Below are 19,184 nucleotides of genomic sequence, written 5' to 3'. Positions count from 1 at the left end.
ACATGTCTTCTTTTTTTGGACCTAAAAAATGTGTTCGGTCAGGATTTCTAAATCACCAAAAAATGCCAATCCTTCCACCTAGTGCAGGTGGCCCATGCTACCATCCTGCCCCAAGTGTCCTCTTTTTTAAAAACCAAAATATGGTCACCCTAATTCTAGAGCTTTGCAGCACCAGTACTAGTACTTACTTTAAAAGTCTAAATTTTCTTATTCATAACTTTCATCCAGAATGAATTGAGGCAACCCTCCAACTCTAATAATTGCCTTATATTTGGCTTAATTCTTCTCATATTTCAGGAATAATAATATTAAAATATTTGTTTAGGGGAGAATTGTCCCTGGCTAGTGCTACCCCAGGGGAAAATATAGACAGAAACGACTGTTGACTGTTGAAAGTGTGAGCTTTTGGTAAAATGTTCTCCCGTTTCACTTTGTTTAACTACTAAGCCACAAATGTCATAGTAGTAGTAGTAGTAGTTAATAGTAATAATACTATGAAAGAAAACGTATTGAGAAAAGATGTATTGAGACACCTTTGACTTTAACATTCTACTTGTACATACATCAGCTTGAAATTTAGAAATATAATTTTTATTTTGAATAAAAAGGTGAAATTAGTAAGCACTGCAATAAGAAATAACTAGGGCTGTCGAAGTTAACGCGATAATAACGCATTAACGCAATCTCAATTTAACGCGATTATAAAAATTAGTGCCGTTAACGCAAATTCTAGTTCATGTTGAGACTTGACTGGTAGAACAAACGTTTTAATGTCGGACTTGCCACCGTTTTTTATTTGCGGTTTGTTAACATAATGTTACCGAGCGTGGTAGTGTCGTAGTAATGCACACTCACGTAACGCTAGGACGGACACTTAAAAATCCTCCTTTTGGAGTGAACTGGTTTCATTTTTGATCAATATTATTTACCATTGGCTCAGGTACATGTCGAAACAAATGCTTTGTATTTCATTGGTTTAACAGCCTCATTTGACTCCTTATAGAGCTACCACTGGCCAATCGGAGAAGGTCCGCCCTCTAAATGCTAGTCTGTGATTGGGTGGTTGAATTTCGCCCGCCCTCTCTGTTTTGTAAACACCGCGCTACCTGAGTCAATCACTCAGCTCTCATGATCAGGAACGCGGTGAAAATGCCAAAAAGTAAACTTTTGAGGCAGCGATGAACGGACCTAAATATGAAAAGACACAACATTTAGTGAGTAAAACAGTCATTTGTTATATAATTCTTGCTTATATTGGTCAAAAACTGTTATATGGGTTCTGGATTCATTCTGTGTGTTGCAGTAGCATGTCCCCCTGTTCCTAATAAGATGTCCGGCTTTTTGGGGTGTAATGTCCTCCTTTTTGTTACTATGAATCTGGCCACCCTAGTCTAAACACACTCAGTTCGTGTAGAAACGTCCATTAAACCACTGGATAGTATTACTGCCTAGTATGTGAGTGAATAAAACTCCCTTACAGTTTTCTCTTGTCCCAGCAGTTTTTAACATTAGTACATTTAGCATAAAATGTGTTCACCATTGTAATTGTAACATTTCACTTAAAAATCCTTGTTTTCTATAACATTTACACAGATTTTTTTTAATGTGATTAATCGCGATTAACTATATGAAATTCAGAGATTAATCGCGATTAAAAATTTTAATCGTTTGACAGCCCTAGAAATAACATGAAGTATTTAGTCATTTTTATAGGTAGTATTTTTAATATTTAGTAAGTAGTAATTTGTTGTAAAGCCATTGGCAATTACAGCACAATTTAATGTAGAATTTTTTTTTTTTTTTTGCCACATTGTGAATGAATTTAGGCTAATCTCTCATTTTTAATCTTTTATTTGGGTTATAAGGGTGTTTCTAATAAATGTACATTTTTTTTAATCCTTCACTTATATTCAACAGAATTCAAGTCAGGAGACCATTTCATACAGGGACCTTTAATACTTCTTTTTCCATTAACTATTATTTTACAAACTATGGAACCAACTGACAAGAATTAAGAAGTTTGTAGCTTTTAAGTGTTGTTTAGAAGATTTGTCTCTAAAACGCTATGATATTCCATGATTTAAACGAAACTAAGTGAACTGTTAATATCTAAGACTTGCTTTGTTGTATTGCAACCTTTGAATGGTATAATGGTAGAGGAACTTTCGATAGGCTGTACAGTCTAGGGCTCTATTAAGGTTAAGTGCTTCTCTCTGGTGCCCTTTTAGAATTCTTAATTAATGCCTCTGACCCCATACTGCTTTAAATTGTGCATGTTTAAGAGCCTTTTCCAATAATTTATAATTCATAATTTATACCTTACTTACTTAAAAACACACTAAGTGTATTTCACCTTTTTGTTTTCCAACTTAAGATTCTGTTGACTACTATCCTGTATCTGACCACTGAGGTGAACACATATAATAATTGGATGCAGGATTATAGGCGTGCATGCCTTCTTAAAACAATCCTGATAATCCCCAGTTGTTCATTCGAAGCCTCAGCACTGAGGGGTGTGCAGGTACAGTCTTTTTGGAAACTCTCAGAACAAGTGTAAATTTCTTCTCAGTTAAGGCTCCATGGCTGTAGTGGACGAAGATGTGGCTGAGAAGTTTCTGGACAGTAATCCCACCTTTGCCAAGCAATATTATGACTCCCATTTTCGGGCCCAAGTCATCTCAAATCTGCTGTCCACATCAAAGAAGACAGACGTTGACACGAGCCAGTACCATGAACTAAGTTCACTGGAGGAGAGTGAGGTCGTGTTTGACATGGTGCGGGACCTGCAGGATCATCTACAGATGGAGAAGGCTGTGTTCAACCTAATGCGGCATCTAAGCTTTATAATGCGTGCTGACCGCATGAGCCTTTTCATGTACAGGCAGAGGAATGGCACAGCTGAGCTTGCTACACGCCTTTTCAATGTCCACAAGGATGCTACACTCGAGGAGTGCCTAGTGCCTCCAGATAGTGAGATTGTTTACCCACTGGACACAGGAATTGTGGGGCATGTGGCCACAGTAAAAAAGATGGTCAATGTACCTGATGTGACACAGGTAGGGCAAAATCTACTATTAGGAAATATATGATAATATATATAGTAAATATGTATTTAAATTATACAATTAATCTTTGAGTTTTAAACTTACTACTACTACTACTAAGCTTAATAGCAAGTTTTAAAGTGATGCGTACAAGCCCAAATCAGAAAAAGTTGGGACAGTGTGGAAAATGAAAATAAAACAATGCAGTGTTTTTTACACTGACTTTTATTTTATTGCAGATTGTATGAACCTAACATTTTATATTTTGTCATCTTAATTTCTTTAATATCCATCCATTTCAATTTCATTTACATTTCAGACCTGCATGACATTTCAAAAAAGTTGGGACGGTAAAGCATTTACCACTTTGTAATGTTGCCACATTTTCTCAAACTCTTAAGACATTTCGGCACCCAGAATACAAGGCTATGAGGTATTTAAGATCTTATTTTGTCCCCTAAGTTCTTTGTTGGGGACAGGTCAGCACTGCAGGCAGGCCAGTCCAGTACCTGTACTCTCTTCTTTCGCAGCCATGTGCAACATGTGGTTTTGTTGAAAAATGCTTGGATGCTGTGGAAAAGATGTTGTCTTGAAGGCTGCATATGTTGCTCTAAAGTCTTAATGTACTTTTTTGCATTAGTGCTGCCATCAAAGTGTAAATTGCCTTGCCTGTTGCTAATAACATTCTGGTCTTTTTTGTCTTAGTTCAGTTTCTTTTAAAAAATCTAGGGTTATTGATATGTCTGACTACAATACATTTTTCCACTGTGTGATGGTCCATCCCAGATACCTTTAAGCCCAGAGAACTTGACGCCGCTTCTGAACATAGTTAACATGAGGCTTCCTTTTTGCAGAGTAAAGTTTCAAGTGGCATTTGTAAATGTAACGAGGTATTGTAGTGCTTGACAAAATGTGCCCATGTGGTTATATCATCTATTGATGAATGATGGTTCTTGATGCAGTACTGTGTAAGAGATTGGAGATCACAGGTGTTTGACTTATGCTTTTGTTGTTGCCTACAGATTCCGTGAATTGTTTAATGATTTTATGCACTGTAAAGAGATAAATATGCAACTTCCTTTTAGAAACATTGTTCCAACTTTTTTGGAATGTGTTGCAGGCCTGAAATGCAGGAATGCATGTACAAAAATAAATGGAATGAAAGTGACCAGACAAAACATAAAATATTTTGGGTTTATACTGTCTGCAATGAAATAAAAGTCAAAAGAAATGTAAAAAACACTGCATTTTATTTTATTAGCATTTTCCTTACTGCCCCAACTTTTTTGATTAGGGGTTGTACATTAAGAAATACAGTAAAAACATTCACAGGTTGAATTAATAAATAATGTCAAAAGTGCATCACAGTGTATGTTTGTTTATTAGGATTTTAACGTCATATTTTACACTTTGGTTACATTCATGACAGGAACGGTAGTTAATCATTACACAAGATTCATCATTTCACAAGGTTATATCAAACACAATCATGGACACTTTAGTGTCTCCAGTTCACCTCACTTGCATGTCTTTGGACTGTGGGAGAAAACCAGAGCACCCGGAGGAAACCCACGCGGAACAAACTCCACCCAGAAAGGGCCCGGACCGCCCCACCTGGGGATCGAACCCGGGACCTTCTTGCTGTGAGGCAACAGTGCTACCCACTTAGCCACTGTGCCGCCCTCAGCACTAACATACACAGTATTACAGACAGTATTAACAATACTTTCAATATTGCCAAAAGCATGATGTGACATAATTCATAGCAATATTATCAACACAGCTGAGGGTATAATGCTGACCAGTAGAGAGCAGTGTAAGACTGTATATTTTCATATTATCATTTTAGTCCCACAATGTACATGTTTAAACAGAGTACATGGAGTTGTATCCTGTATTCAAAATACAGTTTAAGAAACTATATAGAAACCATATATAATATCATACCATATAACACTTTGCATACTGGAAATTACAATAACACATACTTATTCTTAAAAAAAAAAAAAAAAGCTGGGACATGTGCAATGCAGAAAAGAGAAGAATCTGTGATCTGTTAATTTTCTTGAATCTTTATTTACCTGACAAGGGTAAAAAATATCGGGACAGAGGCTAAATAAAAGTGAAAAGTTTATTGACTATTCAAGTTACAGCATGCCACGCTAAGCAGGTGAATTGGTAACAGATGAGGGAATCATGATTAGGTGTAAAAGGAGGATCCACCACAGGATCAGTCTGTACAAGCAATGATGGGTCACCAAACTTCAAAAGAGAATGGCCAGTTAGTTTAAAAAGAACATTCCTCGAAACAAGATCGCAATAAATTTTGTGTTTTACAATCTACTGTTTATAATATTGTGAAAAAGATTCAGGGAATCGGGAGGAATCTCTTTCCATGTAGGGCAAAGCCAAAAATGACTGTTAAATGTGCATGACCTTTGAGCTCTCATTGCACAACTCTATTACACAAAGCCAGACATCAACTCTATGCAGAAACACTACTGATGGTTCGAAAAACAGTGGAAATGTGTGCTGTGGTCAGATGAGTCCACGGTTCAGCTTGTTGTCGGGCAAAAAGGATGTCGAGTTCTCTGTGTCAAAGATAAAAAGACCATCCAGACTGTTATCAGTTAAAGGTGCCAAAGCCAACATATGTTATAGTATGCGAGTGCATCAGTGCCAATTGGCATAGATAACAAAGGTACAATTGACATGGAGGTGTGTATTGGGATTTTAGAGACACATGCTGTCATGAAGGCGACATCATTTCCCTAGAAGTACATGATTGTTTCAGCAAGATGATGCCAGGCCTCATTCTGCGTTACAACAGTATGGCTTTGCAGACACAGAATCTGTGTCCTTGACTGGCCTGTCTGCAGTCCAGATCTGTCTCCTATTGAAAATGTATGGTGCAGCATGAGGAGCAGAATCAGATGACAGCTACCACAGACTGTAGAGCAGCAGAAGTCTGGAATCAAGCAGGAATGGACAAACATTCCACTTGCAAATATGCAACAATTAGTGCTAGAACTGCAGAAATGCCAGTTCTCTAGGCCTGAGCTTATCTCATTTGGACTGAAAGACTGGAAAGACAGTGTTGAATTCTCAGTACCAAGTTGTCAGCAAAAGATGCAAAGTCAGCATCTGTCATGGTATGGAGTGCATCAGTGCGTAAGTGATTTGAACATGTATGAAGGTACCACTGATGCAGAGGCATGTATTGTGACTTTAGAAACACGTGCTGCCACAGGGCAACATCTTTTTAAAGGAAGTTCATGATTATTTAAGCAAAACAATGTCAGATCTTTGCACAAACATTGTGGCTTTTTAGACACAAAGTGTGTGTGCTTGACTGGCCTGTCTGCAGTCCAGATCTGTTTCCTACTGTAAATACACAGATCACCCATAACATTAAAACCACCTCCTTGTTTCTACACTCACAGTCCAATTTATCAGCTCCACTTACCATAGAAGCACTTTGTAGTTCTACAATTACTGACTGTAGTCCATCTGTTTCTCTGCATGCTTTGTTAGCCCCCTTTCATGCTGTTCTTCAGTGGTCAGGACCCCCACAGGACCACTACAGAGCAGGTATTATTTGGGTGGTGGATCATTTCAGCACTGCAGTGACACTGACGTGGTGGTGGTGTGTTAGTGTGTGTTGTGCTAGTATGAGTGGATCAGACACAGCAATGCCGATGGAATTTTTAAACACCTCACTGTCACTGCTGGACTGAGAATAGTCCACCAACCAAAAATATCTAGCCAACAGCGCCCCATGGGCAGCGTCCTGTGACCACTGATGAAAGTCTAGAAGATGAGCAACTCAAACAGCAGCAATAGATGAGCGATCGTCTCTGACTTTACATCTACAAGGTGGACCAACTAGGTAGGAGTGTCTAATAGAGTGGACAGTGAGTGGACATGGTATTTAAAAACTACAGCAGCACTGCTGTGTCTGATCCACTCATACCAGCACAACACACACTAACACACCACCACCATGTCAGTGTCACTGCAGTGCTGAGAATGACCCACCACCTAAATAATACCTGCTCTGTGGGGGTCCTGACCATTGAAGAACAGGGTGAAAGCAGGCTAAAACATCATGTAGAGAATGGATGGACTACAGTGAATAATTGTAGAACTACAAAGTGCTTCTATTTGGTAAGTGGAGCTGATAAAATGGACAGTGAGTTTAGAAACAAGGAGGTGGATATAATGTTAATGTTATATATATTACAGCCCCAATTTCAGTCAGTGACAGTGATTTGTAAACTGTCTTTAATGAAAATAGCACAAAAAGGGTTTCTATATAAATATACTTTACTACTAAATCTGTTACAAAGTGGAAATGTATGCTGTGGTCTGACAAGTCCAGTTTTTAAATAGTATGACTGTCATGTCCTCCAGGCCAAAAAGAAAAAAGGACCATCCTCATTGTTACCAGCACAAAGTTTAAAAGTCAACATCTGTCATTAAATGCAGCTCAGATAGCTCAGTGGTTAAGGTACTGGACTAGTAAGCAGAAGGTTGCCGGTTCAAGCCCCGCCACCACCAAGTTGCCTCTGTTGGGTCCCTGAGCAAGGCCCTTAACCCTCAATTGCTCATCGTGTTAAGCTCATTGTGTAAGTCGCTTTGGAGCGTCTTACTAGCGTCTGCTAAATGCTGAAAATGTAAATGTGTAAGAGCCAGTGGCATAAATTACTTGCACATCTGTGAAGGCACGATTAATGCTGAGGGGTACACCAACATTTCAGAGCAAAATATGCTGCCGTTTAAACATCAAACATCATACCCTTTCATCGCTTTCAATAAAATGCAGGTAATGAGAATGTGCAAAACATTGATGTCTTATTTATTCATGGTTTTGGGTTTGTAATTTTAAATACTTTGTTAGCTTGCATGTATTATAACAAGTGAGGAGGATTATATAAGCATACCAAGCATATGATGAATTTCTGAAGAATACCACTGCTCACATATAGACAGAGACATTAATTCTAGCTTACAATGCGCTACTGCAGAGAAAAGCCGGATGCATGACAATGACCTGAGGTATAAGGCATGAAATTCTCATTCTATTTGATTAACGAGAAGCAATTGTTTCTAAGAGGAACAGACTGTCTCTCTGTATGAGCATGAAACCTGCAGCTTTTCATCTTGGAAGATCCCTTCATCTGTAGGAAACGACCCCTTCGGAGCAATCACTTATAATAAATTATAAGTGAAATGTGTGACTGAAATATAAACTCTCTGTATTGCACATGTTTTAGCCCTCTTCAATTCAATAATAAATAATTAACAATGCTTGTTATTTATGTGCTAAGGATTTGTCCTTGGTTTGATTGTTTTAATTGCACACTGTGTTAATTATTTGCCCTATATAATAATATCAGGGCCTTTCATGCATAGGAGGCAAAGGTATTATTCTAGGTCTGAGTCCTTTTTTTTTCTGGCTAGAGGTGCACAGGGAATAAAGCGCTTTAATCTCGCTTGAATTAGAGTGATCCAGGATTAGATTTTAAGGTCAGTACACTAAAGCTGTATTCTTCGAGTCAGCGGAATAGCAGCAGCTTACCTTGGCTTCACCTTTTACTCTGCAGTGATATTCAAGCAATACAGTGTCATTACATTTACATAGACTTGTCTTAATATTTCAGTTCTGCAAAAGTATTAATGAAGTAACTGCACAACTGAAAAACTGTGTTTTATCAGGAGGTTACATCCCATGATTGATTTCCTAAAATGATCAAAGTAATACCAATATACACTGATCAGCCATAACATTAAAACCACCTCCTTGTTTCTACACTCACTGTCCATTTTATCAGCTCCACTAACCATATAGAAGCACTTTGTAGTTCTACAATTACTGACTGTAGTCCATCTGATTCTCTACATACTATTTTAGCCTGCTTTCACCCTGTTCTTCAATGGTCAGGACCCTCACTGGACCACTACAGCAGTGTTAATTTCGTTGACGAATGATTTTCGTCATAAATAAAATAGATAGATAAATAGATTATATAGATTATAAATAAATAGATTTTCGACTAAATAAAAACTACATAAAAGGATAAAAACTATAAATCATGAATCGACACTTTCGTCAGCGAATAAAAACGAGACAAAAATGTTTGGCAGGGACGACATCCAATCAGAACTGATTTAGTTTTGTGGAAGGTAGGGACAAGTTAGGAAGAGATCCAATCATAACTACTTTAGCGTTTGTGGAGGGGCGGGACAAGCAGTACTAATCTTTTGCAGTACCGCGGCAGAGCCGTAGATAGAGATAGCTCTGTACCGCGGTAAGAGCACACTCGCACAAGTTTGCTCTAAACCCGGGAAGACCAGACTAGCCTGTGAACTGTCTTTACTCATGGAACTAGATTAACTCCACAATGTCAACAGGGAGAAACAGGAGAGCCGATATCTGGACACATTTCTCATTTGACGTGAAAAACAGGACGATGTGTAAACCATGTGGGGCGACGAGTAAAAACACAACAAATCTGAAACATCTGGCACTGCTGGCAGTATAATGGCAACATAATGTCACAGCTGCTTTTACAGTACCCAGTTTTATAAAGAATGTAATATGCAATTTGTTATGAACAATGCATATATTTTTCAGGCAGAGCAGGCCTACTGGTCATTAATATTTTGTTATTGTTATGCTCAATAAGCAAGGTCAGTTAAATAAAGATGTTTGAAATAAGTTAAATCTGGTTTTGTGTGTATTGCACATTCAAACATTAATAATATTCCATAACTGGTTAAAAATGTTTCATTTTGTGTAAGTATATAATGACTTAAACAATTTAAGGGAAGTGATAAAAAAGCATTTACATTTTACACCCTTTATATGTATTTTAGGGCGGCACGGTGGCTAAGTGGGTTGCGCTGTCGCCTCACAGCAAGAAGGTCCTGGGTTCGAACCCCAGGTGGGGCGGTCCGGGTCCTTTCTGCGTGGAGTTTGCATGTTCTCCCCGTGTCTGCGTGAGTTTCCTCCGGGTGCTCCGGTTTCCTCCCACAGTCCAAAGACGTGCAAGTGAGGTGAATTGAAGATACTAAATTTGTCCATGACTGTGTTCGATAATCTTGTGTAATGAATAACTACCGTTCCTGTCATGAATGTAACCAATGTGTAAAAACATGACGTTAAAATCCTAATAAACAAACAAATATGTATTTTAGTCGACTGAATCGACTGTAGATTTAGTCGACTATATTCTTATGATAATTAGTCGACTAAAACTAGACTAAAACTAAAACAATTCAGATGACTAAATTATGCCTAAAACTAAATTACATTTTAGTGAAAAGACTATGACTAAAAGTAAATCAAAATTTGCTGTCAAAATTAACACTGCACTACAGAGCAGGTATTATTTGGGTGGTGGATCATTCTCACCACTGCAGTGACACTGACATGGTGGTGGTGTGTTAGTGTGTGTTGTGCTGGTATGAGTGGATAAGACACAGCAGCACTGATGGAGTTTTTAAACACCTCAATGTCACAACTGGCCTGAGAATAGTCCACCATCCAAATATATCCAGCCAACAGCGCCCCGTGGGCAGCATCCTGTGACCACTGATGAAGATCTCAAAGATGACCAACTCAAACAGCAGCAATTGATAAGCGATAATTGATAAGCCTAATCTGTAGTGGTCCTGGGAGAGTCCTGACCATTGAAGAACAGCATGAACGGTGACTGAAGCATGAAGCATGAAGGGAAACACATGGGCTACAGTCAGTAATTGTAGAAGTACAAAGTACTTCTATATGGTAAGTAGAGCTGATAAAATGGACAGTGAGTGTAGAAACAAGGAGGTGGTTTTAATGTTATGGCTGATCGGTGTATACTATTCTATTATTTATATTTGTCTTTATAATTCGTGTAAAATATCAACTTTGGTTGTTTGTTCAGAACGCCAACTTCAGTGACTTTGTGGACATACTGACAGAGTATCAAACAAGGAACGTGTTGGCTGTTCCCATCATGAACGGCAAGGATGTGATGGCAGTCATAATGGCAGTAAACAAGATAGGAGGCTCCTGTTTCACCACGCAGGATGAGGAGGTGTTACATTTTTATCAGTCTGTTTGTCTATGATATAGTACATTAAATTATGTTATTACTTATAGATTAATTTGGGTTTATACAGTACCTATACTATTTGGCCAAAAGTATGACGACCCCACCACCACCACCTAATGATCACACATTGTGCAAGAGGTCCATAGCAATCACATGGCAATCACATAGATGTGTCATCAGAATCAGATTTATTGGCCAAGTATGTGGATACACACAAGGAATTTGCAATGTATACATTAAACATTAAACACAAAAATATACAAACTATAAGACTATGTACAGGCAATATGTAGAAAAATATATGGACGTGCATTTGTGTTACTATTTTCATGACTACATAGAACATATGAAAAATTACATTTTAATTATCAGATAAATTCATGTGTGGTAAGGCAGCACATCACTCACCTTTAAAAGTGTTTTCCACTACAGCTTGGTACAACCCCCAATCATCCAACCAGCAGCTTTAATTCCTTACAATATGGTTTCCTTTCAGGCACTGCAGAAATATCTAAACTTTGCCAATCTTGTTCTTCGAGTGTTTTACCTGAGTTACATGCACAACTGTGAAACTAGAAGAGGGCAGGTGAGACGAAAACATCTTTTAGTCAATTGCAAATAACATAGCTAGTCCAGCTGTCTAACTGCTGTTTTGATTCTCATCTGTATTACAGGTTTTGCTCTGGTCTGCCAGTAAAGTGTTTGAGGAGCTGACAGACATTGAGAGGCAGTTCCACAAAGCCCTGTATACAGTGCGAGCTTTTCTCAACTGTGACCGCTACTCTGTAGGGCTGCTGGACATGACCAAAACTAAGGTGATTTAATTACACAAAATTAACCATGCATATTACTTATAATGTCAGCGCTCCTTTAACTTTGTCTTTTATGGGCCGCTCAGGTGGCGCAGCGCTAAAAACACACGCTGGAACCAGAGCTGGGATCTCGAATACATCGTATCGAGTCTCAGCCTGCCGGCTGGGCTGAGACACCGCATGAACAACGATTGGCCTGTTGTTCAGATAGGGGTGGGATATTAAAAAGCCAAATAGGGACTCTCTTATAACTAATGCAATTACGACCTCTGCTGGCTTATTGATGGCGCCTGCACAGAGATGGGAAAAGAGTGCTGGACACAGTGCTCTCCGTACACAGTGCTGACAAGCACGTGACAAGATGCATACGGCATGCTGCCCACGTGTCGGAGGGGGCGTGGGTTAGCTTTGTTCTCCTCAATCAGAGCGGGGATCGGCATTGGTGGTGAGAAAGCATGATGCAATCGGGCAGAAAATGCATAAACTATATACTGGGATTGGCAATTTATGTGTTACCATTAAAACAGATAGAGAAAAATAGTAGAATTTTGTAATCTTTATAGCTTAATGCAGTTGTTGGGGTTGTAAGGGACTAATAAACATTGCTATGATTGTTTTAAATAAATTCTTGCATGTATGCAAATGAAATTATATTTCATACTTGACCCGTATACTGTATCTGCTCTACCAGACAAATGTGGGGACAGTAAGGTATTCACTTCTGTTCAAACAATGCAAAAAGACATAAAACAATAAATGTAAGAAATGAAAGTCTTAAATATGCATCTGTAGTACTGCTAGGCCTTGTACACACTGTCTGTGGGCAGTGCTACCTCTGTTAACACAGAACTTTTAGCACTTTAATGGTATATTATTGTTTAATGGTATATTCAAGTTTATATACCAGAAATTATACATGGTTATAAAATTATGGTGTTAAAAGGTGCTTTTGGCAACACTTGGCAACTTCCTCAGAAGTCATAATGACAAAGAAAATATGCACTTTATTATGATAATGCATTGTCACCACTGTACATTATTGGGTGCATTCAGTACTGTATTATCACTTCTTATGCTTTTTAGGAATTCTTTGATCTTTGGCCAGTTCTAATGGGTGAGGTGCCTCCATATTCAGGACCAAAGACTCCTGATGGCAGAGTGAGTGCCTCTTTACTCCTTACCTTAGCAAGTATTCTTTGTCATAAATACAACTGTGATATTTATGCAATGTATTTTCTTCTTAGGAAATCAATTTCTACAAAGTGATTGATTATATATTACATGGAAAGGAGGATATTAAAGTAATACCGTAAGTCATTTCACATTTATGATCTTTAAACTCAGCATTTAATTACCTGGACTTTAATTATAGCCTTATCAGATGTAGCCATGGTCCAATATAGTCTCTGTTGTTATTAAAACAGAGAGTAAGAAGACACAATACAATAGACGCAATAACAGCAGAAACAATATAACAGTGCATTAGCATTACACTATTAAGGCCACAACATGATTCCATGCATAAGATACAAGCAAAAATCCAATTATGTATAATATTTAATCATATTCTTGTAATGTTGTATAGGAACCCTCCTGCTGACCACTGGGCTCTGGTCAGTGGATTGCCTACTTACGTAGCTGAAACCGGCCTGGTAAGAGTTTTCTATATGCACTAACAAAATGGCCATTTATTAATAAATAAAGAGACAAACACACTACATCCTATGCCATTAACAGTGATTAGAAATGATTTTAGTAAGGGGTGCAACAGGCATGAGAATACATTAATGCCACAGACCATAAGAGCCACATAAGCTTTCTGGTCAAGAAATTAGATTTGTCTATAGCTCATTATTCAAAGTCAATATGTTGTGAAGCTAAACAAATCTAGCATAAATGCAGATATTGGTCAGTTATTGGCCAGATTTGTGCTGTGTGAAGAACATACAAAGAGCAAATTACTGTATATAAACACAAGTAACGCTGTGTAATGGGCTGGAAGAATGGTTTCAAAGCAGCAGAAGGGTGTAATTACATGTGGTTGGCAAAGGGACATTTTTAATAGGTAGTTATTGAATTGTGTATTGTGATGGACAGTTATGTGGGTCTATAAATGGATCAGCATCCAACTGCAGCCAGAAATACAACTGCCTAATTTTACCAATACCCATGTTTTATTAATACCTACATGCAAAAAATAATGTCTAAAATGTCTAAAAATGTTTTTTTTTTTAATTGTATAGGTTCAGGCTCCACAACTGCAAAGTTGATACAGTTTGGCCCCTGAGCAGGGCTCGTAACCCTCAATTGCTCAAATTGTATTCTGTCATAAATGTGTAAGTCGTTTTGGATAAAGGTGTTGGCGAAATGCGATAATTGTAAATAAAGCACTTTTAGTAATAAAAAAGTGGGATTTGACAGAATACAGGGGGAAAATATTATATTGATGGTGGAGTTCCTTTTTCTTCTTGTCATAGTTGTATTCTTTTTAATTAAAAGATTCAGTGGACTGTATTGCGTTTAGATGGGGTATGTTGCATGCTCTTATGTAAATGTTCTGTTGAGGGTTAAAGGCAAGTTGGTGGTACTGGGGCTTGTATCAGAAACTTTTCTTTCACAAATTCAGTACCTTAACCACTGAGATACCACTGCCAGTACATTTTAAAACTGGGGCACAGAATATAAATGTATTGTCAAATCTACAGTATAACAATAGTTGGTTTGTGGTAATATGAATCACTCCATATTTAGCTAGGTGATTTAATGTGAATGGTCTGGTAAAATCTAAGATTAAAGCAATGCTTAAAATTTTCTGACACCCATGGTGTGGGTGTTAATTCCACAGTATAACCCTGATTAAATAAAAAAAAAAAATTTAGAATCAAAAGCTCCACTGTTAAGACAATCCGCCTTTCTTACAGATCTGTAACATCATGAATGCTGCCCAGGATGATTTCTTTAACTTTCAAGTAAGTTGGTTATTATTTGTATTATTTATACTGTATATTCTATGGTGCATTTTTTACCCTTTTAAAATAGAGAAGATTGGATTTCCTGTTGCTGGAAATTTATAAATTTTAATCTTTATGATGCCCTAACATTCTGTGGTCAGAAGTTTAAGAGAGCATAGCTGGCGTAATATTCCTTTCTTTACTCTCAATGACAATGGCTGTGACCATTTTACACATTTGGCCAGTGTTTTCCTCAAAGCATGTCCAGCTGCCTAATGATGCATCTTAGAAAGATGCGTTAGGAAAAAATGAGCTAGTGGATGTGGAATTAAATGGACTAAATTAGAAGAAAAATGACTTCAAATCAAATAATTAGAAATATCGTATTAACTGATTACCCCAGTCTCTAATTGCTTTCTAAATGTGCTCTTTGTTATTAGAAAGAACCTCTGGACGAATCAGGCTGGACAATAAAAAATGTCCTTTCCCTGCCCATTGTAAATAAGAAAGAGGAAATCGTTGGCGTGGCTACGTTCTATAACAGAAAAGATGGAAAACCGTTCGATGAAATGGATGAAACACTAATGGAGGTATTTGTGGGTTCAATGTTGCAGACATGCTACAGTCACTGAGTCACTGTTATATTTTTACACAACAGCTTCTACTTTATTGATTTACAAATTCTTCACTTAGGGACTGTTGTACTTTGCAAAAACAAGCCACAATCTTCCAGCTTCAGTGTGGTCTGCAAAAATGAGTCCTTGTTCTTCATTACATTGAGGCTAAATTCAAGGAAACCAGAAATAATAATCATTTTTTCCTTTTTTTTTTATTAGTCCCTTACTCAGTTTTTGGGCTGGTCAGTGCTGAACCCAGACACTTATGACAAGATGAACAAGCTGGAGAATCGCAAGGATATCTTTCAGGACATGGTACTCTACCATGTCAAGTGCAGAAAAGATGAAATCCAGAACATACTGGTGGGTTTCTGCAATGATCCTGATAAGCATTCAATGATAAAATGTTGTGTGTTTGTGTGTGTGTGTGTGTCTGCTCTTTTAATAGTCACTGCTGATTTTCAAATAAAGTTCTCCTCTTTTTTCCTTATTTTTTTGACAACTTGGGTTGTCACACACTGGTGGATTGAGCAGCTTTTGTGACAATGGGTTCTCATTCTGCTGCTATCCCTTCATTTGTATTTCTTTTGATACTTTTCTTACATTCTGCATTTTAACTATGATTTTGCTGTTTTGTGGTTCGTATTTGTGGTTCTTTAGCCACATTGTTGTACTATTTTAACATCCTTAAAACCTTGAGGGCACAAGACTCCACCTAGTATCCCTGTAATGACGCCCGACTTGGTCTATTACAAATACAATTTTGAGGGCAGTTCAAGTAACTTAAAAAGTTTTTAAAAATTTGCAACTATTTTATGTACCTTGGCAAGATACAGCCATTTCAGCTCTTTGTACCATAGTAACAGGCACAGTCAAACTAATCCTGTATATATGGGTATAAATAAGTCACCAGCTGGGTTATATTTATATAACCCTTTTTTTATTCCACATTTTTTCAGAAGACCCACAAAATGTGATATTAGACCCACACTACTGAGTCTGAAAATATATACAGTGTATCACAAAAGTGAGTACACCCCTCACATTTCTGCAGATATTTAAGTATATCTTTTCATGGGACAACACTGACAAGATGACACTTTGACACAATGAAAAGTAGCCTGTGTGCAGCTTATATAACAGTGTAAATTTATTCTTCCCTCAAAATAACTCAATATACAGCCATTAATGTCTAAACCATCGGCAACAAAAGTGAGTACACCCCTAAGAAACTACACCCCTAAATGTCCAAATTGAGCACTGCTTGTCATTTTCCCTCCAAAATGTCATGCGACTCGTTAGTGTTACTAGGTCTCAGGTGTGCATAGGGAGCAGGTGTGTTCAATTTAGTAGTACAGCTCTCACACTCTCTCATACTGGTCACTGAAAGTTCCAACATGGCACCTCATGGCAAAGAACTCTCTGAGGATCTTAAAAGACGAATTGTTGCGCTACATGAAGATGGCCAAGGCTACAAGAAGATTGCCAACACCCTGAAACTGAGCTGCAGCACAGTGGCCAAGATCATCCAGCGTTTTAAAAGAGCAGGGTCCACTCAGAACAGACCTCGCGTTGGTCGTCCAAAGAAGCTGAGTGCACGTGCTCAGCGTCACATCCAACTGCTGTCTTTGAAAGATAGGCGCGGGAGTGCTGTCAGCATTGCTGCAGAGATTGAAAAGGTGAGGGGTCAGCCTGTCAGTGCTCAGACCATACGCCGCACAATACATCAAATTGGTCTGCATGGCTGTCACCCCAGAAGGAAGCCTCTTCTGAAGTCTCTACACAAGAAAGCCCGCAAACAGTTTGCTGAAGACATGTCAACAAAGGAAATGGATTACTGAAACCATGTCCTATGGTCTGATGAGACCAAGATTAATTTGTTTGGTTCAGATGGTCTCAAGCATGTGTGGCGGCAATCAGGTGAGGAGTACAAAGATAAGTGTGTCATGCCTACAGTCAAGCATGGTGGTGGGAATGTTATGGTCTGGGGCTGCATGAGTGCAGCAGGTGTTAGGGAGTTACATTTCATTGAGGGACACATGAACTTCAATATGTACTGTGAAATACTGAAGCAGAGCATGATCCCCTCCCTCCAGAAACTGGGTCGCAGGGCAGTGTTCCAGCATGATAATGACCCCAAACACACCTCTAAGACGACCACTGCTTTATTGAAGAGGCTGAGGGTAAAGGTGATGGACTGGCCAAGTATATCTCCAGACCTAAACCCAATAGAACATCTTTGGGGCATCCTCAAGCGGAAGGTGGAGGAGCGCAAAGTCTCGAATATCCGCCAGCTCCGTGATGTCGTCATGGAGGAGTGGAAAAGCATTCCAGTGGCAACCTGTGAAGCTCTGGTAAACTCCATGCCCAGGAGAGTTAAGGCAGTTCTGGGAAATAATGGTGGCCACACAAAATATTGACACTTCAGGAACTTTCACTAAGGGGTGTACTCACTTTTGTTGCCGGTGGTTTAGACATTAATGGCTGTATATTGAGTTATTTTGAGGGAAGAATAAATTTACACTGTTATAAAAGCTGCACACAGACTACTTTTCATTGTGTCAAAGTGTCATTTTGTCAGTGTTGTCCCATGAAAAGATATACTTAAATATCTGCAGAAACGTGAGGGGTGTACTCACTTTTGTGATACACTGTACATACTCTAAATACTTAATATACAATTACATTTAACAGAACAATTCACTAAACAAAACGAATGTGTTTTGTATGATGGTTTATGGTGGTAGCAAGTGGTAAAGCGAGTAGTGTGGATGCCTCATAGATCTAAAATATGCCAAAATGTAGAGTAGCTATCATAAACTGCAGTTTGCAAGCAAAAAAGCTAAAAGTTTTGGTGTCTCATAGATCCCAGTTGGGTCAAGTGTCCAGTCTAAACTGCTCTTAGGTGTACATTACCATAAATGAGTAATTGACTATGAATAGTATAGAATAGATAAATAAATATAACTTAACTGAGTTTTCAAGGCAATATGACTTCTTTTCTTAGTGCATAACATGTTTTAAAATATTATTAATGATAATTGCTCACAACTCTGCAGTTTTTTTTTTCTATAAATAGAGTAAACATGCCAATATAAGAACTCTAACTTGGGTCAAACTAAACTTTATTTTGTCTTAGAACACACGTGAGTTGTATAAAAAGGAACCAGAAGAATGTGATGAAGACGAACTGGAAAAGATTCTGGTAAAGATAAATAAAATATAATAAATAACTCCACTTGTGAGATTTATTCAGGTTATTTACACTTTCTTGTCTGATTTACAGTCCGTGACTCTGCCAGACTCCAAGCAGTCAGAAATTTACGAGTTTCATTTCTGTGATTTTGAGCATTCTGAGCTGGACCTGGTTAAGTGTGGCATTTCAATGTACTATGAGCTGGGAGTGGTGGACAAGTTTCACATCCCTCGTGAGGTGAGTTAGAGATACACCATATTACCAAAAGTTTGTAGACACCACTTTTACAGGGGGGTTGGCTCTTTTAGACAGACCCTTTGCTTACATATGCAAGGCTTGAGTTTCTGCTGTAGCTGCCCTGGTCAACTATAAGTGCTTCTGTTGTAAGGTTGAAACATATTAAAGCAAGGCTACTTAAATACACAAGACCCAAGACCAAGCCATATTTCCCAAAATCAT

At 38.2% G+C, this 19,184-nt stretch overlaps 1 protein-coding gene across 2 annotated transcripts in view; it reads left to right on the top strand.

Annotated features, from left to right (window-relative positions):
• Positions 1 to 1,101: 1,101 nt before the first annotated feature.
• The window catches only part of pde6a (phosphodiesterase 6A, cGMP-specific, rod, alpha), a 43,715-nt gene continuing 25,632 nt past the window's right edge, over positions 1,102 to 19,184 (top strand). Inside the window, exons 1-13 of one of the 2 annotated variants that reach the window (XM_062999954.1) lie at positions 1,102 to 1,214; positions 2,570 to 3,056; positions 10,979 to 11,131; positions 11,646 to 11,735; positions 11,824 to 11,964; positions 13,045 to 13,119; positions 13,206 to 13,270; positions 13,547 to 13,613; positions 14,883 to 14,930; positions 15,353 to 15,502; positions 15,749 to 15,892; positions 18,669 to 18,734; positions 18,816 to 18,962. In XM_062999954.1, the coding sequence (XP_062856024.1) occupies positions 2,580 to 3,056; positions 10,979 to 11,131; positions 11,646 to 11,735; positions 11,824 to 11,964; positions 13,045 to 13,119; positions 13,206 to 13,270; positions 13,547 to 13,613; positions 14,883 to 14,930; positions 15,353 to 15,502; positions 15,749 to 15,892; positions 18,669 to 18,734; positions 18,816 to 18,962 (1,623 nt within the window). In that variant the 5' untranslated portion in view covers positions 1,102 to 1,214; positions 2,570 to 2,579. Of the gene's footprint in view, positions 1,215 to 2,569; positions 3,057 to 10,978; positions 11,132 to 11,319; positions 11,349 to 11,645; positions 11,736 to 11,823; positions 11,965 to 13,044; positions 13,120 to 13,205; positions 13,271 to 13,546; positions 13,614 to 14,882; positions 14,931 to 15,352; positions 15,503 to 15,748; positions 15,893 to 18,668; positions 18,735 to 18,815; positions 18,963 to 19,184 lie in introns of those variants that run through there. The other variant, XM_062999955.1, reaches the window with a different exon arrangement.

The sequence above is a fragment of the Trichomycterus rosablanca genome, chromosome 8 (genome assembly GCF_030014385.1).
Source record: "Trichomycterus rosablanca isolate fTriRos1 chromosome 8, fTriRos1.hap1, whole genome shotgun sequence".
Classification (NCBI taxonomy): Eukaryota; Metazoa; Chordata; class Actinopteri; order Siluriformes; family Trichomycteridae; genus Trichomycterus; species Trichomycterus rosablanca.
The sequence above is the reverse complement of the archived record's forward strand: the minus strand, read 5'-3'. Positions and strand labels throughout refer to the sequence as shown.